The 19,460-nt window shown below is 44.6% G+C and overlaps 1 protein-coding gene across 1 annotated transcript; it reads left to right on the top strand.

Annotated features, from left to right (window-relative positions):
* Window positions 1-6,873: 6,873 nt before the first annotated feature.
* LOC311125802 (sodium-driven chloride bicarbonate exchanger-like) lies at window positions 6,874-19,457 on the top strand (the record flags this gene model as incomplete). The annotated part of the gene is made up of 16 exons (XM_084199835.1): window positions 6,874-6,992; window positions 7,077-7,237; window positions 7,439-7,627; window positions 8,619-8,707; window positions 9,157-9,314; window positions 9,543-9,630; window positions 9,762-9,908; window positions 10,330-10,424; window positions 11,742-11,916; window positions 12,235-12,368; window positions 13,190-13,435; window positions 15,286-15,391; window positions 17,353-17,514; window positions 18,040-18,153; window positions 18,359-18,520; window positions 19,257-19,457. Coding segments are annotated over exons 1-16 (2,331 nt in total), but the record flags the coding sequence as incomplete, so codon positions are not given.
* Window positions 19,458-19,460: the final 3 nt, after the last annotated feature.

The raw sequence follows: 19,460 nt of genomic DNA, 5'->3' as shown, positions 1-19,460 counted from the left end.
CCCCAGCCCCCCGACACATAAACTACTGCAGCATAAATACTGGAGGCTGAGACAGGAGCGGTCCGGAGACACTGTGGCCCCATCCGAAGAAACCCCCGGACAGGGCCAAACAGGAAGGATATAACCCCACCCACTCCGCCAAAGCACAGCCCCCGCACCACTAGAGGGATATCCCCAACCACCAACTTACAATCCTGAGACAAGGCCGAGTATAGCCCACAGAGGTCTCCACCACAGCACAAACCAAGGGGGGGGGGGGGGCGCCAACCCAGACAGGAAGATCACGTCAGTAACTCAACCCACTCAAGTGACGCACCCCTCCCAGGGACGGCATGAAAGAGCACCAGCAGGCCAGTGACTCAGCCCCTGCAACAGGGTTAGAGGCAGAGAACCCCAGTGGAGAGGGGAACCGGCCTGGCAGAGACAGCAAGGGCTGTTCGTTGCTCCAGCCTTTCCGTTCACCTTCACACTCCTGGGCCAGACTACACTCAATCATATGACCTACTGAAGAGATAAGTCTTCAGTAAAGACTTAAAGGTTGAGACCGAGTCTGCGTCTCTCACATGGGTAGGCAGACTGTTCCATAAAAATGGAGATCTATAGGAGAAAGCCCTGCCTCCCGCTGTTTGCTTAGAAATTCTAGGGACAATTAGGAGGCCTGCGTCTTGTGACCGTAGCGTACGTATTGGTATGTACGGCAGGACCAACTCGGAAAGATAGGTAGGAGCAAGCCCATGTAACGCTTTATAGGTTAACAGTAAAACCTTGAAATCAGCCCTTGCCTTAACAGGAAGCCAGTGTAGGGAAGCTAGCACTGGAGTAATATGATCAAATTTCTTGGTTCTAGTCAGGATTCTAGCAGCCGTATTTAGCACTAACTGAAGTTTATTTAGTGCTTTATCCGGGTAGCCGGAAAATAGAGCATTGCAGTAGTCTAATCTAGAAGTAACAAATGCATGGATTAATTTTTCTGCATCATTTTTGGACAGAAAATTTCTGATTTTTGCAATGTTACGTAGATGGAAAAAAGCTGTCCTTGAAACAGTCTTGATATGTTCGTCAAAAGAGAGATCAGGGTCAAGAGTAACGCCTAGGTCCTTCACAGTTTTATTTGAGACGACTTTACAACCATCAAGATGAATTGTCAGATTTAACAGAAGATCTCTTTGTTTCTTGGGACCTAGAACAAGCATCTCTGTTTTGTCCGAGTTTAAAAGTAAAAAGTTTTCAGCCATCCACTTCCTTATGTCTGAAACACAGGCTTCTAGCGAGGGCAATTTTGGGGCTTCGCCATGCTTCATTGAAATGTACAGCTGTGTGTCATCCGCATAGCAGTGAAAGTTAACATTATGTTTTCGAATAACATCCCCAAGAGGTAAAATATATAGTGAAAACAATAGTGGTCCTAAAACGGAACCTTGAGGAACACCGAAATGTACAGTTGATTTGTCGGAGGACAGACCATTCACAGAGACAAACTGATATCTTTCCGACAGGTAGGATCTAAACCAGGCCAGAACTTGTCCGTGTAGACCAATTTGGGTTTCCAGTCTCTCCAAAAGAATGTGGTGATCGATGGTGTCAAAGGCAGCACTAAGGTCTAGTAGCACGAGGACAGATGCAGAGCCTCGGTCTGACGCCATTAAAAGGTCATTTACCACCTTCACAAGTGCAGTCTCAGTGCTATGATGGGGTCTAAAACCAGACTGAAGCATTTCGTATACATTGTTTGTCTTCAGAAAGGCAGTGAGTTGCTGCGCAACAGCTTTTTCTAAAATTTTTGAGAGGAATGGAAGATTCGATATTGGCCGATAGTTTTTTATATTTTCCGGGTCAAGGTTTGGCTTTTTCAAGAGAGGCTTTATCACTGCCACTTTTAGTGAGTTTGGTACACATCCGGTGGATAGAGAGCTGTTTATTATGTTCAACATAGGAGGGCCAAGCACAGGAAGCAGCTCCTTCAGCAGTTTAGTAGGAATAGGATCCAGTATGCAGCTTGAAGGTTTAGAGGCCATGATTATTTTCATCATTGTGTCAAGAGATATAGTACTAAAACACTTAAGTGTCTCTCCCGATCCCAGGCCCTCGCAGAGCTGTGCAGATCCAGGACAGCTAAGCCCTGGAGGAATACGCAGATTCAAAGAGGAGTCCGTAATTTGCTTTCTAATGGTCATGATCTTTTCCTCAAAGAAGTTCATGAATTTATCACTGCTGAAGTGAAAACCATCCTCTCTTGGGGAATGCTGCTTTTTAGTTAGCTTTGCAACAGTATCAAAAAGAAATTTTGGATTGTTCTTATTTTCCTCGATTAATTTGGAAAAGTAGGATGATCGAGCAGCAGTGAGGGCTCTTCGGTACTGCACGGTACTGTCTTTCCAAGCTAGTCGGAAGACTTCCAGTTTGGTGTGGCGCCATTTCCGTTCCAATTTCCTGGAAGCTTGCTTCAAAGCTCGGGTATTTTCTGTATACCAGGGAGCTAGTTTCTTATGACAAATGTTTTTCGTTTTTAGGGGTGCAACTGCATCTAGGGTATTGTGCAAGGTTAAATTTAGTTCCTCAGTTAAGTGGTTAACTGATTTTTGTCCTCTGACGTCCTTGGGTAGGCAGAAGGGGTCTGGAAGGGCATCAATGAATTTTTGTGTTGTCTGAGAATTTATAGCACGACTTTTGATGCTCCTTGGTTGGGGTCTGAGCAGATTATTTGTTGCGATTGCAAACGTAATAAAATGGTGGTCCGATAGTCCAGGATTTTGTGGAAAAACATTAAGATCTACAACATTTATTCCATGGGACAAAACTAGGTCCAGAGTATGACTGTGGCAGTGAGTAGGTCCAGAGACATGTTGGACAAAACCCACTGAGTCGATAATGGCTCCGAAGGACTTTTGGAGTGGGTCTGTGGACTTCTCCATGTGAATATTAAAATCACCAAAAATTAGAATATGATCTGCTATGACTACAAGGTCTGATAGGAATTCAGGAAACTCAGAGAGGAACGCTGTATATGGCCCAGGAGGCCTGTAAACAGTAGCTATAAAAAGTGATTGAGTAGGCTGCATAGATTTCATGACTAGAAGCTCGAAAGATGAAAACGTCATTTTTTTTTTTGTAAATTGAAATTTGCTATCGTAAATGTTAGCAACACCTCCGCCTTTGCGGGATGCACGGGGAATATGGTCACTAGTGTAACCAGGAGGTGAGGCCTCATTTAACACAGCAAATTCATCAGGCTTAAGCCATGTTTCAGTCAGGCCAATCACATCAAGATTATGATCAGTGATTAGTTCATTGACTATGACTGCCTTTGAAGTGAGGGATCTAACATTAAGTAACCCTATTTTGAGATGTGAGGTATCACGATCTCTTTCAATAATGGCAGGAATGGAGGAGGTCTTTATCCTAATAAGATTGCTAGGGTGGACACCACCATGTTTAGTTTTGCCCAACCTAGGTCGAGGCACAGACACAGTCTCAATGGGTATGGCTGAGCTGACTACACTGACTATGCTATTGGCAGACTCCACTAAGCTGGCAGGTTGGCTAACAGCCTGCTGCCTGGCCTGCACCCTATTTCACTGTGGGGCTAAAGGAGTTAGAGCCCTATCTATGTTGGTAGATAAGAGGAGAGCACCCCTCCAGCTAGGATGGAGTCCGTCACTCCTCAGCAGGTCAGGCTTGATCCTGTTTGTGGGTGAGTCCCAGAAAGAGGGCCAATTATCCACAAATGTTATCTTTTGGGAGGGGCAGAAAACAGTTTTCAACCAGCGATTAAGTGCTGAGACTCTGCTGTAGAGCTCGTCACTTCCCCTAACTGGGAGGGGGCCAGAGACAATTACTCGATGCCGACACATCTTTCTAGCTGATTTACACGCTGAAGTTATGTTGCACTTGGTGACCTCTGACTGTTTCATCCTAACATCGTTGGTGCCGACGTGGATAACAATATCTCTATACTCTCTACACTCGCCAGTTTTAGCTTTAGCCAGCACCATCTTTAGATTAGCCTTAACGTCGGTAGCCCTGCCCCCTGGTAAACAGTGTATGATCGCTGGGTGATTCGTTTTAAGTCTAATACTGCGGGTAATGGAGTCGCCAATGACTAGGGTTTTCAATTTGTCAGAGCTAATGGTGGGAGCCTTCGGCGTCTCAGACCCCGTAACGGGAGGAGTAGAGACTAGAGAAGACTCAGACTCAGACTCCGACTCGCTACATAATGGGGAAAACCGGTTGAAGGTTTCTGTCGGCTGAATGAGCGACACCGGTTGAGCATTCCAACAGTATTTCCCTCCAGAAGCCATGAGAAAGTTGTCCGGCTGCAGGGACTGTGCGGGGGGAGTTATACTAACGTTACTGTCTGTACTTACTGGTGGCACAGACGCTGTTTCTTCCTTTCCTACACTGATAATACTCTTGCCTAACGATTGCGTCTGAAGCTGGGCTTGTAGCACAGCTATTCTCGCCGTAAGGCGAGAATTCTCCTGTATATTATGAGTACAGCGACTGCAATTAAAAGACATCATGTTAATGTTACTACTTAGCTTCGGCTGTTGAAGATGTTGATGAGCCATGTCCAGATAAAGCGTCCGGAGTGAAAAAGTTGAATAAGGGAAAAAAAAGTTGCGATGGAAAAACGGAAAATAACGTAAAGTTGGCAGCTAAAACGCACAGGAAAATGACTCTTCTGTCTCGGGATAAACGTCCGGGGTGAAAAAGTTTAACGAAAAAAGATGAGTGAGGACAAAACTAAAAAGTTGGTAAATTTGTTGAACACAGAGATTGATTAAACGTTTATTAAAAGTAAAACGTGAATAGTTTGGCAGGTAGCCAAGTAGCAACAAACAGCAGAGCAGCACGGAGACAATGCGGAAGCATTCAAAGGGAGATATACTCTATTGTACTGTAATATATCATGTTGGATGTTTTGTTAATGTCAGTGTGTTGCATTCAGAGATGCGTATTGTTGTTGTGACTGTTCCAGACCACACGATAAGGCTGTCACACACATATTGCTAGAATCATCCTGTCCATGACTTACCGCCATCCTGTCCATGACTTACGCATTGGTTGTTTTTGTTCAACAGTACTTACACTGAGTAGTGCTGTTACAGCAGGCCTGGAGGTAGGGACAGAGATATGACAGAGATATGAGTGGCCAGGGTCTTGTCCATGTCACCATGTGCACCCTGGCTTTCCCAGAGCTGGTTTGAGACCTATAGGGCAGGCCATTTTGGCTGTCCTAGCTCAGCATTGGAGTCAGCATAGATTATACTCACCCTGGCAGAGAGAGAGAAAGAGTGAGGAACATGGAAGAGAGTGTGGCATATAACGAGGGAGAGAGAAAGATGGAGGGAGAGTGAGAAAGAGAGGAAGTAAGAAAGAGAGGGAGTGAGAAAGAGGGAGAGAGAGAGGAGTGGGGAGATGGGATGGAGAAGAGGAGGATGCCAGGTGGAGTAAGAGAGAGAAACTGAATCTTTCCATTGCCGTGCTTCAGTATTTAATTTCCAGCTGACACCAAATGGTTATTTATTTAGTATGAATCTGGCCCAAGTGATTTTTTTTCCATCAGGACCCTGCGTTTTAATGAATGCATCACATGTTAAAAGTACATCATCATGTCCCCAGGCCACCGGACCCTGTACATTGGGGTCCACGTTCCCCTGGGGAGGAAGTCCCACCGACGTCGCCGTCACCATGGCGGCCACAACAAAAACAGCAGGAAGAGATCCAAAGAGAGGGAATCTGGGGTGGACGGCGATGGCAGAGAATCACCCTCCCACAGTAAGTCTATGGGGGGAGTATGCTGCAAAGAATGTTTCCTGTGATAATGTGACCAAACCACACTCTTTGAAAAAAGGGTGCCAAAAGGGTTCTTTAGCTGTCCCAATAGTAAAACCCTTTTTTGTTCCAGATAGAACCATTCTGGGTTCCATGCAGAACCCTCTGTGGAAAGGGTTCTCCATGGAACCCAAACCGGTTCTATTTGGAACCAAAAGGGTTTTACCTGGAACCAACAAGGGTTATTCAACGTTTTTTTTAGTCTATGGGGAGAGTGTACTGACAAAATGTTCCCTGTGATAATGTGTGACTTGTCATTTGTTCTTGTTTCTCCATCATTGACATTAGCCAGGTCCCAGATCTCTTTGTGCTCTTGCCAACTATCATTAATGAGCCAAAAGAGAACAGCAGATGTGATCCTGATTCGATAATGCAATGGTTATGCAAATATACAAGGGTTATGCAAATATTGGAATTCTATCACTTTTTTTGTACCACAGATCCTTTTTTTCTCAAGTTGCTAAGCAACCACTATTTGTCTGTCCTGACGAATAGTTGCTAGCTCATGTCGAATTTCTCTAAATCAGTGATCCTGCACAAAATTTGTCTGCATAGTGAACGTTGAGATTGCCGTAAGGCCAGACTGTTCGCAAGAGTGCAGAACAGACTGGCACCCAGGCTACATTGATTGATGTCTCTTCACACCTCTTCTCTGCACTCTCCTCTCTCTCGCTCTCTCTCTCTTTCTCCCTCTTTCTTTCTCTCTATCTCTCTCTTTCTCTCCTTTCTCTCTCTCTCTCTCTCTCTTTCACTCTCTCCCTTCTCTCTCTCTCTCTCTCTCTCTCTCTCTCTCTCTCTCTCTCTCTCTCTCTCTCTCTCTCTCTCTCTCTCTCTCTCTCTCTCTCTCTCTCTCTCTCTCTCTCTCTCTCTCTCTCTCTCTCTCTCTCTCTCTTTATTTCGTTCTCTCTCTCACTCTCTCCCCCCTCTTTCTCTCTTTCACATCTTCCTCCCTCTCTTCTCTATCTCCATCCCCCATCTCCCTCTCTCCTCCTCCTCCTCCTCTACCCCTCTACAGCAGACACTCCTGCCCAGAGGGTGCAGTTCCTGCTGGGGATGGAGGATGGCGACGAGGAGCACATACCTCACGCCCTCTTCACGGAGCTGGACGAGATCTGCCTGAGAGAGGGCGAGGACGCCGAGTGGAAGGAGACCGCCAGGTAACCAATCACACGACCCGCTCCAGCTCCTCGGCCAATCAGGTGTCCGTTTTCTGCTTATGCGTCTCTGTTTTGTGTTTGTAGGTGGCTGAAGTTTGAGGAGGACGTGGAGGATGGAGGCGAGCGTTGGAGTAAGCCCTACGTGGCCACCCTGTCTCTACACAGCCTGTTTGAGCTGAGGAGCTGCATCCTCAACGGCACCGTGCTGCTGGACATGAGGGCCAACTCACTGGAGGAGATCGCCGGTACGTAGAGTGGTGCTGGAGTGGAGGGTGACCAGAAGGTTGCCGGTTCAAATCCGAGGGTTGACAGGGAAAATCTGGCGGGAGTGAGCCTGCAACTGACTGGAGAGTTACTGGAGTTAGAATATCAGGTGCCAACGACTGCCGTTGTGCCCTTGAGTAATGCACTGAACCCCTGACCAATCTATATGTGTGTTCTCTCAGATATGGTCCTGGACCAGCATGAGGTGTCGGGCGCGGTGGGGGAGGATGTGAGGAGGAGGATCCGTGAGGCGCTCCTGAAGCAGCACCACCACCAGAACCAGAAGAAGCTGGCCAACCGCATCCCCATCGTACGCTCCTTCGCAGACATCGGCAAGAAGCATTCCGAGCCCCACTCCATGGACAAGAATGGTGAGCTCACCAACCAATCACACACCAACCAGAGTTTTGTGGCTTTTCTTATTGTTGTGCTGTATCGTGTCTCTGTGTGACTTGCTGTTGTCTGATTAATATCTCAACTACTATCTACATTCTCTCCTTTTGTTTGTGTGTGTCGATATGTGTTTGTCTATGTGTGTGTGCCCATGCATGTGTGGATATGTGTGTGTGGATATATGTGTGTCTATATATGTCTGCTTGTGTCTGTGTGCATGTGTGTGTGTTCGTTTACACATCCTGTCGACAGCTCCCTCCTTTTTTGCACCTTTAAGATGAAGGCCCCCAAGACTGACACAAACACAAGCAGACAGGCCTTGTCCTGCAGGCCATGGCCTCTGTGTGTGTCCACCTCCATCACCACTCCTTCCCCACCTGTAAGCCCCACCCCGTCAAAGCACCCCCGCCGTGCCTGCCCCCCCCCCCCCCTCAGATCCATACAGCCAATCCCTGCACTGCAGAGCTAAGCGGAGCTCCATTCGCTTCAGCTTCCACCAGGCTGTTGCCCAGGGTTACTGCCCTATCCCAACAATGGACCCAGACGAGGAGATCTATACAGGCAACTAGACAGGACGCCTGTAGTCTAGTCTGAGACTAACACTGGGCCATTCTCAAATGGAACTCGTTTAGTTGCAAACATATCACAAAAAAACTATCATAACCACTTCATTACATCCAGTACATCCATTAATAATCTCCATGTGTTTTCTCTAACCTCTTGGGCAGTACCAAACCTTCAAAAGTAGAATAGTACTACTTGCAAATTCAACTTAGAAAGTGCAACGTTTTGATCACAAAGACCATCATCAAGGCCTCATTCCTTCATTAATCTAGGTAGGATTAATCAATTGATAAATTCATCTAGATTATAGTGTAACACTAAAAGCCTTAATCTGAGTACTGTACAGTATGTTGTCCAGTGAAAGTGACTAACAGGCTGGCTCTCTCCTGTCCTGATGTCTCCCAGGTCAGACAGTCTCTCCCCAGTCCCAGCCAGCCACCACAGAGGGCAAGGAACATGTCAGCCGGGAGAACAGCCATGTGGACTTCAGCAAAGTAAGGCCCCACTCACCTAGCCTGGTCGCACCATATTTCAATGTTCTGTATAGCCAACTCCTATGGTTGTTGTCATACCAAGGTTGGCTACCAGGCTAACAGGTCACCCAAAAGTTCAGCTAAGCACAATGCTACTTTTTATCGTCATACATTAGCTAGTAGCTACATTACTGTGACTATGCTAGCCACCAGTTAGTATGTGTTAGACCAGTGCATTTACTATGCTGTGTGACCCACTCAAAGCGTTTAGCCATTTCTCTGTAGCTCAATGAATAATAAACCCACTGATTCTAGTCACAACCCAGTATCTTGCCAAACATCTGCTGTAGCCTAATTATGACAGATTTCTCAGTAGGCCTATCCATGATCCCCTGGCCCTCATTTCAGTCGACAATATTTAGCATATTTTCCTATCTCCTATTAGCTAAATAGGATTATCATGTCTGTAGATTGACCTCCACTTCATGAAGAAGATTCCACCCGGTGCAGAGGCATCCAACGTCCTGGTGGGGGAGCTAGAGTTCCTGGAGCAGCCTGTGGTGGCCTTTGTCCGTCTGTGTCCCGCCGTGCTGCTCAGCGGCCTAGCTGAGGTCCCCATCACCACCAGGTCAGACACACACTGTCATTTTATTATAATGTTAATTCTATTTTGTATGTGTAACGTTTTATTATATTGTACGTGCTCTGTTGTTAATGATGATTACAGTTAATACTATGAATTCCATGTGTTTGTAACTAAAGTGGGATAGGTGTTTTTCATTGGGTAAGTTCCTGAGTGGATGCACTCTATTTAGGTAAAACCCTGGTTTAAAACTTCTTCTGTGTTCTCTCTCAGGTTTCTGTTCATTCTGCTGGGGCCTCTGGGAAAAGGACCACAGTACCATGAGATTGGCCGATCCATCGCAACTCTGATGACAGACGAGGTAAGTAGCCACACTGCAGTAGTCCTGTGTGCACTTTTCCCTGCATTATCTTTGGTTATGTTAGCCAGGTTTAATGACAGCTCATGATGACACATACAGGATAACCCCATCCCCTCTCTGCCCCCTCCCAGGTGTTCCATGACGTGGCGTATAAAGCCAAGGACAGGAACGACCTGGTGGCCGGCATCGATGAGTTCCTGGACCAGGTAACTGTGTTGCCACCTGGGGAGTGGGACCCCTCCATCAGGATAGAGCCGCCCAAAAACGTGCCCTCTCAGGTGAGCCTCTTCCTGGTGGTGTCTGTGACATCACCCCTAACCAGAGACTTATTTTGAGATGCATATATATTTGGCTCTGACCCTGTGCCATCATCTGTTAGTTTGCTTCCAACTGCATCACTGGCTAAACCCAATCTGAATTGTACTCGGATTTAACTGCTGGTATTCCCCAAGGACAAATTCTAAATCCGCTCTGAATCCATTTGTTTTGTTTTTGTCTATTATCAGCTGGTACGTGCCGGACGGCTTGTCCTTAAAAAAGCAGTCCTGTGTTGTTGGAAGGAATAATGTTTTGCCTGACAGGCTATTTTAGGTCAATTCCTACTAGTGGCGATGCATTGAAAATAAATTATATAGCTATTTATGGCAAATAAATATTTATATTCCATCCGACCTCTGAACTCTATTCTTTACCACACAGGAAAAGCGCAAGGTCCCTCCTCTACTCAACGGGGATCTGGGAGAAGCAGAGGAACCTGGTGGCCATGGAGGCCCAGAGCTACAACGCACAGGAAGGTAGGTTAGAGTGTGTGTGGTGGTCGTGAGTTGAAGGTGTGTGTGTGTGTGCGCATCCGTGCGTGCATGCGTGTGTGTTTGGGCTGAGAGTAGGCCCGCCAGCACTGTGGACCATCTAAGGTCCTCTTCGTCTTTGGTTTTCAGTCCCCTGTTTGTCTCTTCTCCGGCTCTCCCTGTCCCTAGCAGAACATTTAGCCCTCCTTATGGGTTTCTCTCGTTCCTCAAACTCAAGAGTTCACAAAAAGAGCTGGGATTGAGTGTGATACATGCGTTTGGAATCATCCATGCATACTTTCCTACATAAGACCAGCATCACTTATTAAAATGTGCCTCGACAGCACTGGGGAAAACACTCTAGCTATTTTGGTAACACTTCATTGTACAATTAAATGTCCACATATAATGCTCTAACTGTGTGTGCATTAACTAAGGGCTGATTTGAATCTATTATTAAGCTTTTATAAGTTCATCATATAATCATGTCCACTTATAATACATGCACTAAGTGTGCTTTAACTAAGTGCTGTTTATAGGCTATAATTTGTTCAATATTAATACCCTACAGCATTCCATTTTGATGCTGTAAATAAAGTTACCTAATCTCTTAAAATGCTAATAAATACTTAACAGTGCAAAATAATGTATATGAATTCATGAATTATTAGTGTCTTATTAGCAGTAGCTTATAAGCACTTATGGACACAAACAATAAAGTGTTACAACTTTATTAACAATACTTTATTGTAGGTGTAATTTGTTTTGGGTATCTACAGTAGTGTAGTAGAGTGTATTTGGAGTAAGGAGAAAGCTGTAGTAGTGTAATACAGTATATTTAGAGGGAGGCAGTAGGCTATGTGTAGTTGTAGTAAGTGATGCTGTATATAATGGGTTTTTAAGTGATATAGTTGTAGTTGTAGTAAGTGATCCCTGCTACAGTAGGTCTCTGAGGAACTCATCCTGACGGTACAGTAGGTTGGCCTGCAGCCCAGTTCTGCTATGAGCCATGATCTCCCAGAGGGCCACAGCATAGCATCCATCCCCGACTCGGCTGAAATACCACTCAAAGTCACGCCCACCGTAACCCCGGCAACCGCCTCCGGCTAGGTCGCCATGTGCCTGTATATTTCCTCTCTCCATCCCTCCTCCTAGTGTGTGGCCTGTGGGAATGTGTTTAAAAAAGCAACTGAAAAATGAAAGGAAACACATTTGACTCCTTTTACTTCATATGGTATTTGATGCTGGTTCACTAAGGTGGTATGTGTGTGTGTGTGTGTGTGTATGCATGTGTACATGCACTAATGTGTGTGTCATTTCCAGGTTCTTTGGAGGGTTCTTCATGGACATCAAGCGCAAGGCGCCCCACTACCTGTCTGACTACACGGACGCTGTGAGCCTGCAGTGTCTGGCCTCTTTCCTCTTCCTCTACTGTGCCTGCATGTCTCCTGTCATCACCTTCGGAGGACTACTGGGGGAAGCCACAGAGGGACGCATAGTAAGACAAATGTTATTACAAATGGCAGAAGAACAGTCTGACTTTCTGAAGGCCTACTTCCTGTATTTGTTTGTTGGATTTCTGATGTAGTTATGCACAACAATAAAGCACTTTTACATTCACACATTAGGTAAGGACGATGGTATCCTTATGAAGCTGAACTCTAAACAGATGGATATGTTTTAGTTGCTGTATCCCCCAGTAGATATCCAACTTCAACAAATAAAGACTGCACAGACTCACAGGTGTAGTTATTATGAAAAGTGCTATGCAACCTGTGATCCATTAACCTATTACTGTCTCTTCCTCTTTGGCCAGAGTGCAATTGAGTCCCTGTTTGGAGCCTCCATGACGGGGATAGCCTACTCCTTGTTCGCTGGGCAGCCTCTCACCATTCTAGGCAGCACAGGGCCTGTTCTAGTGTTTGAGAAGATTCTCTTCAAATTCTGCAAGTGAGTTTGCCCCATTTCAGATACATTGTCACATTGTCTTAGCTGCTCTCATCACTGTGACATGGCTGCAGTACATTGTTCCTGGCATGTAGGAAGACTTTAAGTATAGATGTATGGGTTTTTCTAAGGCTGTGTGTGTTTGTTTGTGTGTGTGTGTGTGTGTCCATGTGTGTCTCTCGTGCAAAAATTGGTGACAACCTTGCCCCAAGCAGAAGTGTCCTTTTGGTCTAATGGTTAAGACGTTGGTCTTCCGAGTGTTACACGTGTGTGTGTTTGTCCACATGGACTATGACTATGGCTATATACGTGAACAGATCTGGAACCAGGTTAATTGGAAATATATTGGCAGACAATGTTAGGTACAATGTTTGTGCATACTGCACAGTGCTTATATTCTGTAGTACTCTACCACTGACACTTCATATGGATGGCTCCACTATAAATATATTTCATGTCAATGACTCCATTTCCTCTATGCACAGATTTGGACAGAATCAAAGTGCATGAGTGCGTGCATGAGGGACTGGCTCATGCTGAATCATGTCTGTGCGAACCCAGTCATTCATTCATGCATGGACTTTGGATTGCAGTCAAGTGTGTATGTGTGTGTGTGTGTGTGTGTGTGTGTGTGTGTGTGTGCATGCATGTGTGTATGTGTGTGTGTGTGTGTCCGTGTGTGTGTGTATGCTCGTGTGAAAATCGGTGATAACCTCTGCCCAAGAAGAAATGTCCTTTTGGTCTAATGGTTAAGACGTTGGTCTTCCGTGTGGGAGATGGGGGTTCGCATCCCACCAGTTACATGTGTGTGTGTTTGTCCACAGGGACTATGACCTGTCCTACCTCTCCCTGAGGGCCTGTATCGGCCTGTGGACGGCGTTCCTCTGCCTGCTCCTAGTGGCTACAGATGCTAGCTCCCTGGTCTGTTACATCACCCGCTTCACAGAGGAGGCCTTCGCCTCGCTCATCTGCATCATCTTCATCTACGAAGCCCTGGAGAAACTCATCCACCTGGGAGAACACTACCCCATCAACATGAACAACAACCTTCAGAAACTCACCCAGTACTCGTAAGTAATGGAAATAGTACTCGTTAGTGGAACTGATAGTCATAAGTGGATTAAATAGTCATAAGTGGAACTAGTATTCCTCTAACTACCAGTACTTGTAAGTGCAACTAGTAGTACTCCTTTAACTGCCAATAAGTGAAACTAGTACTCTTAACCTGTAGCACACTCTTGGAAAAAAAGGTGCTATCTAGAACCCCATAGGAGAACCCTTTGAATAACCCTTTTTTGTTGGAGGTAGAACCCTGTTGGTTCCAGGGAGAACTATTTTGGGTTCCATGTAGAACCCTTTCCAAAGAGGGTTCTACATGGAACCCAAAAGGGTTCTACCTGGAACCAAAAAGGGTTCTCCTATGGGGACACCCGAAGAACCCTTTTGGAACCCTTTTTTCTAAGAGTGTACTCATTAATGGAACCAGGACCCCACTAACTACCGCTACTCTTAAGTGGAACTAGTAGTAGTAGGAATAAATTGTACTTCTTTGTTTAAGTAGCATTCATAAGTGTAAGTACTACTCGACCTACAATACTGCAGGTGGACAACAGTCCATTTTTTATTAATTTTTTAACACATACTGTTTACCAGAGTCCTGTACACATTGGTGTTAGCTAGCTACATCATCAAAGCACAGATGGGCAATATGGGCAGTTTATCCAGTTTTTCGGTAATGCTACAAGATTATTGTAGTATGCTGAATAATCCCATGTGTAAATCCAGGGACATACATTAATACATGATGTAATCGTTCTAAGTCAATGTAATGTACGGTCAAGTAAATGTTAATGTTCACATTGGTGAGGTCATAGAGATTAATCCGCATGTTTCATTCCATGTCATTTCAGCAAGCCATGTCACCCACCATCTGAGATTATTCTCAAATCGTTTCTGTAGTTAGAAACAGACAAGATTAGCATTCCTGAAACTTAATTAATAATTTGATCTCTGAGAAATTAAGCTAATTATTCCACCCAAATTGGCCGTTTTAATTTATAGGATCTTCAATAAATATAGTACCTAACATTCGATTTGGACCATAATTCTTCCTAACAATGAGTAAGACATGAGGTATCCAATAAAATGATCAAAAGCCACCCACGGACCCCCCACATCCCACGCCAATCTCAGCCCAACAACCAGTATACAGTATCAGTTCTCTATGTCTGAAACGTAGTATGGAGCTGCTGCTTGGAGTATTGCATCTTCATCCTTTGTAATGTATTCCCTATGAATATGGTGATGTTTTGTTCCCCTGTTCAGAGAAATTATTAGCCATTGAAGTCACTTGCATTCTATACCATAAAATTAGTGTGAAAGTACCAAGTTTTGCCCACTAGATGCCGCTGTTTCTGCTACTGCCACCACACCCTTTTATCAATTTTGCTGGTCTCTTAAATGGATCACAATATTCTCTTTGCAACTTTAAGTAGAAAACCAATTGCTTTTGCTCATATGAATCCTATAAATTAAAATGGCCAATTTGGGTGCAATCCCTTAATTTCTCAGAGATCAAATAATATTTCAGAAAAATTATATTTTAGGAATGCTAACCTTATCAGTTTCTAACTACAGAAGCGATTTCAGAACAATCTGAGATGGTGGGTTTCAAAATCCTCTTTCTTGTGCTTTTTGAGGTGGAATAACTATAAGGACACAGATGTGTTGACATGTGCAGACTAAGGCTGCAAGATGACAAATGTGTGTGTGTGTTTATTCGTGCACGTGTGTGTACTCATACATGCGTACTTGTGCATGTGTGTGTCTGCGGGCTTGTGTGTGACTGTTTATATGTGTGTGTTTACGTGTGTGTGCACGTGTGTGTGCACTCATGTATGTGTGTGTTGTGCTCTGACAGGTGTGCGTGTGTGGAGCCAAAGGATCCCAGCAACTCCACTCTGAGGTACTGGGAGGACAGGAACATCACTGCATCAGAGGTCAACTGGACCAGCCTGGAGGTCAAGGTAAAGAGGGGTTTGAAGCCTAAAAGCCCTGATCTTGGGTTCTGGGCGATGAAGCCTTGCTCTGTAAGGTCACTGACTACCTCCTTCTGTAGTAGACCCCCAGCTGCACTGTGTAATCATCACATTAACTTCTAGAGGTCAGTAGTATTATAGTGCAGTGCAGGGTCAGGCACCACGGGGGACTATTGACCAATAACCACCCCCTGATGTAATATTGAGACATGATGTAACTAACACCTTACTCAATTACTTCTAAAACATCACTCATCAGCAAATTGCTACAAATATTATATTGTTTAAATATAGTGTATTTTTCATGGTGAAATAGCCATCCCCTGGAGAGGGGTGTGATGCTATAGGGATAGACATTGTCTCTTAATAGTACAATGTGTTTCCCCAGAGGGAACCGAACAGAACAGTGTGACAGGATTAAAGATATGTAGGCAGGATTTCAACAGGATTTAACCACGCACAGTCACCATAGAGAAACAGTCAGAACAGTAGAGCATTCTTTTAGTATTCACTGTGACTCTGTCACACCTCTGAAGGCTTAATGTGTCAATCTCACTCCAACACACATATGCGCACCTGCATGAAGCCAGTCAAGAATGACACGCACACACACACAAACACACACAATATGTGACTTCAATCCTATGTGCATGAATGACTGGGTTCACACAGACATGATTCAGCATGAGCCAGTCCCTCATGCACGCACTCATGCACGTTGATTCTGTCCAAATCTTTGCATAGAGGAAATGGAGTCATTGACATGAAATAAATGTATAGTGGAGACATCCATATGAAATGTCAGTGGTAGAGTACTACAGAATATAAGCACTGTGCAGTATGCACAAACATTGTACTTAACATAATATTTCTAATTATCCTGGTTTCAGATCTGTTTGTGTGTATAGGAGTTGTCTATAAAGTGCAAACAGATCTGGGACCAGGGGCTAACTTTGACTGGGTCTTCTTATCTTTCCTATGTAGGTAACTCATACCTTACAGTGGCCATGTCCAAATACCCATACTTGCGTTCTAAATAGTAGGCTTTTTGGATATGCGAAAATATAACGTTTTGTAGTATGTGAAATTTCAAAAAGTTGTATGCTTTAAATGCCAGCATGTCATACTCAGTTCGGCTTTTCGTCAAGTAGAATTCACCACACACTATTGAGGAAGATAATCGTTTTTTCACACCCATGTGTGTTTGACAACAGCTGATAATCAGAATAGGTGATAGTGGGGAACAAGCGCGATTCTGCATTAGATGACGCCTTCTCAGTATAAATAAGTGGTATATTGATATTTGTTGCTAATTGCATACATTTTTACTAAACAGTACATTCTAAATAGTATGTAGTACTGTTAGTACACAGGATGTAGTTTTAGTATGTAGTAGGCAAGACAGATTTCAGACACGGCCAGTCTATCCTGTTAAAGATATAGGATTCTTCTCAGGTCTCTCGTACCTTCCTGTTGTAGGAGTGCTTTGTGTTCAGCTGTTACAGTCGCTCTCTCTTCCTGTATAGGAGTGCTTTGTGTTCAGCTGTTACAGTCGCTCTCTCTTCCTGTATAGGAGTGCTTTGTGTTCAGCTGTTACAGTCGCTCTCTCTTCCTGTATAGGAGTGCTTTGTGTTCAGCTGTTACAGTCGCTCTCTCTTCCTGTATAGGAGTGCTTTGTGTTCAGCTGTTACAGTCGCTCTCTCTTCCTGTATAGGAGTGCTTTGTGTTCAGCTGTTACAGTCGCTCTCTCTTCCTGTATAGGAGTGCTTTGTGTTCAGCTGTTACAGTCGCTCTCTCTTCCTGTATAGGAGTGCTTTGTGTTCAGCTGTTACAGTCGCTCTCTCTTCCTGTATAGGAGTGCTTTGTGTTCAGCTGTTACAGTCGCTCTCTCTTCCTGTATAGGAGTGCTTTGTGTTCAGCTGTTACAGTCGCTCTCTCTTCCTGTATAGGAGTGCTTTGTGTTCCGGGGGGAGTTTGACGGCAGCGCCTGTGGCCCCCACGGCCCCTACATCCCTGACGTTCTCTTCTGGTCCGTGGTCCTCTTCTTCTCTACTGTCTTCATGTCTGCTTTCCTCAAGGAGTTCAAGACCAGCCGCTATTTCCCCACCAAGGCACGTCCAACTACACCTCATAATTCCTGAGTGCAAGGAATGTGGACCGGTAGCCACATCTGCAGGGATTTCAATGATATTTGATTGATTGTTGATGCTTGCCCCATAATCTCTCAGACTTTGGTGGATGTATCAGTGCTCTACCGCCTACTGGTACATCATTTTGAGAAATAATATGGAAATCTACCCATTATATTTCAATGATATGTCGATGAGTGCTGTTGGGTGCTGCAGGAGTAAGAATTTATTTTCCAGTGTACTGATGCCCCCTTGTGGCATCTAAGAGATCCTACACTTACTTGCGCTTTATTATTATTATTTGCCTTATTTAACCAGGTAAGTCATTGAGAACACATTATCTTTTACAACGACAACCTGAACAAGATAGATGTGATACACCGTTCCGCCAAGCAGACAAGTGAAGACGTTACAGACAATTAACTTGCATTCACATGCCACTGAGAAATAGGAGATTCACCATAAGCTCAGTTCCTAGTTTGACTGTGAATTTCTCTTGTTCTTCAGGTGAGGGCCCAGATCAGTGACTTTGCTGTCTTCATCACCATCCTCACCATGGTCCTAGTGGACTACGCCCTGGGAATCCCCTCACCCAAACTGCAGGTCCCCAACAAGTTCAAGGTGAGCACACACACACACTCACACACACACACACACACACACACACACACACACACACACACACACACACACACACACACACACACACACATACACACACACACACACACACACACACACACACACACACACACACACACACACACACACACACACACACACACACACACACACAGATCATGATCATGTTCACTCCCTCCCACAGCCAACCAGAGACGACCGTGGTTGGATAGTGAACCCAATAGGGCGCAACCCGTGGTGGACCACTATAATCGCGGTCCTCCCTGCCCTGCTCTGCACCATCCTCATCTTCATGGACCAACAGATCACTGCTGTTATCATCAACAGGAAGGAACACAAACTGAAGGTAATGGCTGCCAATTCAAGTCATTCTACTGTGTCTGCTTTTACTGCTATATGGTGGTAATAGTTTTCACAGATAAAATGTGAAATTCAAAACTTAACAGGTCATTATTATGATATAATTAACCGTCAAACCCCTAAAGGCTGATTCTATTTTGGGGTTTTGATCCCAATTTTTGAGGGGACTGTTTAATTTCTGTCCCATTTGGCTATGGCTACCATTTCAACTAACGCCTTGCATACTGTTCCTCATTTCTCCATAACTAAAGATCTGAACAGTATACAGTATATCTCCATAACTAAAGATCTGAACAGTATACAGTATATCTCCATAATTAAAGATCTGAATAGTATACAGTATATCTCCATAACTAAAGATCTGAACAGTCTACAGTATATCTCCATAATTAAAGATCTGAACAGTATACAGTATATCTCCATAACTAAAGATCTGAACAGTATACAGTATATCTCCATAATTAAAGATCTGAACAGTATACAGTATATCTCCATAATTAAAGATCTGAACAGTATACAGTATATCTCCATAATTAAAGATCTGAACAGTATACAGTATATCTCCATAACTAAAGATCAGAACAGTATACAGTATATCTCCATAATTAAAGATCTGAACATTATACAGTATATCTCCTTATTGTTCATGTATTATAGTATACTACTACCGTATCGCTGCAGTATGGATGCTATAACCCCATATCTCTGGTTCCCATCAACAGAAGGGCTGTGGCTACCACCTGGACCTGTTTGTGGTGGGGGTGATGCTGGGGGTGTGTTCTGTGATGGGCCTGCCCTGGTTTGTGGCAGCCACCGTCCTCTCCATCTCCCACGTCAACAGCCTGAAGCTGGAGTCAGAGTGCTCAGCCCCCGGGGAACAGCCCAAGTTCCTGGGGATCAGAGAGCAGCGCTTCACCGGCCTCATG

Source organism: Coregonus lavaretus, assembly GCF_964263955.1.
Source record: "Coregonus lavaretus genome assembly, contig: HAP1_SCAFFOLD_8704, whole genome shotgun sequence".
NCBI lineage: Eukaryota > Metazoa > Chordata > Actinopteri > Salmoniformes > Salmonidae > Coregonus > Coregonus lavaretus.
The sequence above is the reverse complement of the archived record's forward strand: the minus strand, read 5'-3'. Positions and strand labels throughout refer to the sequence as shown.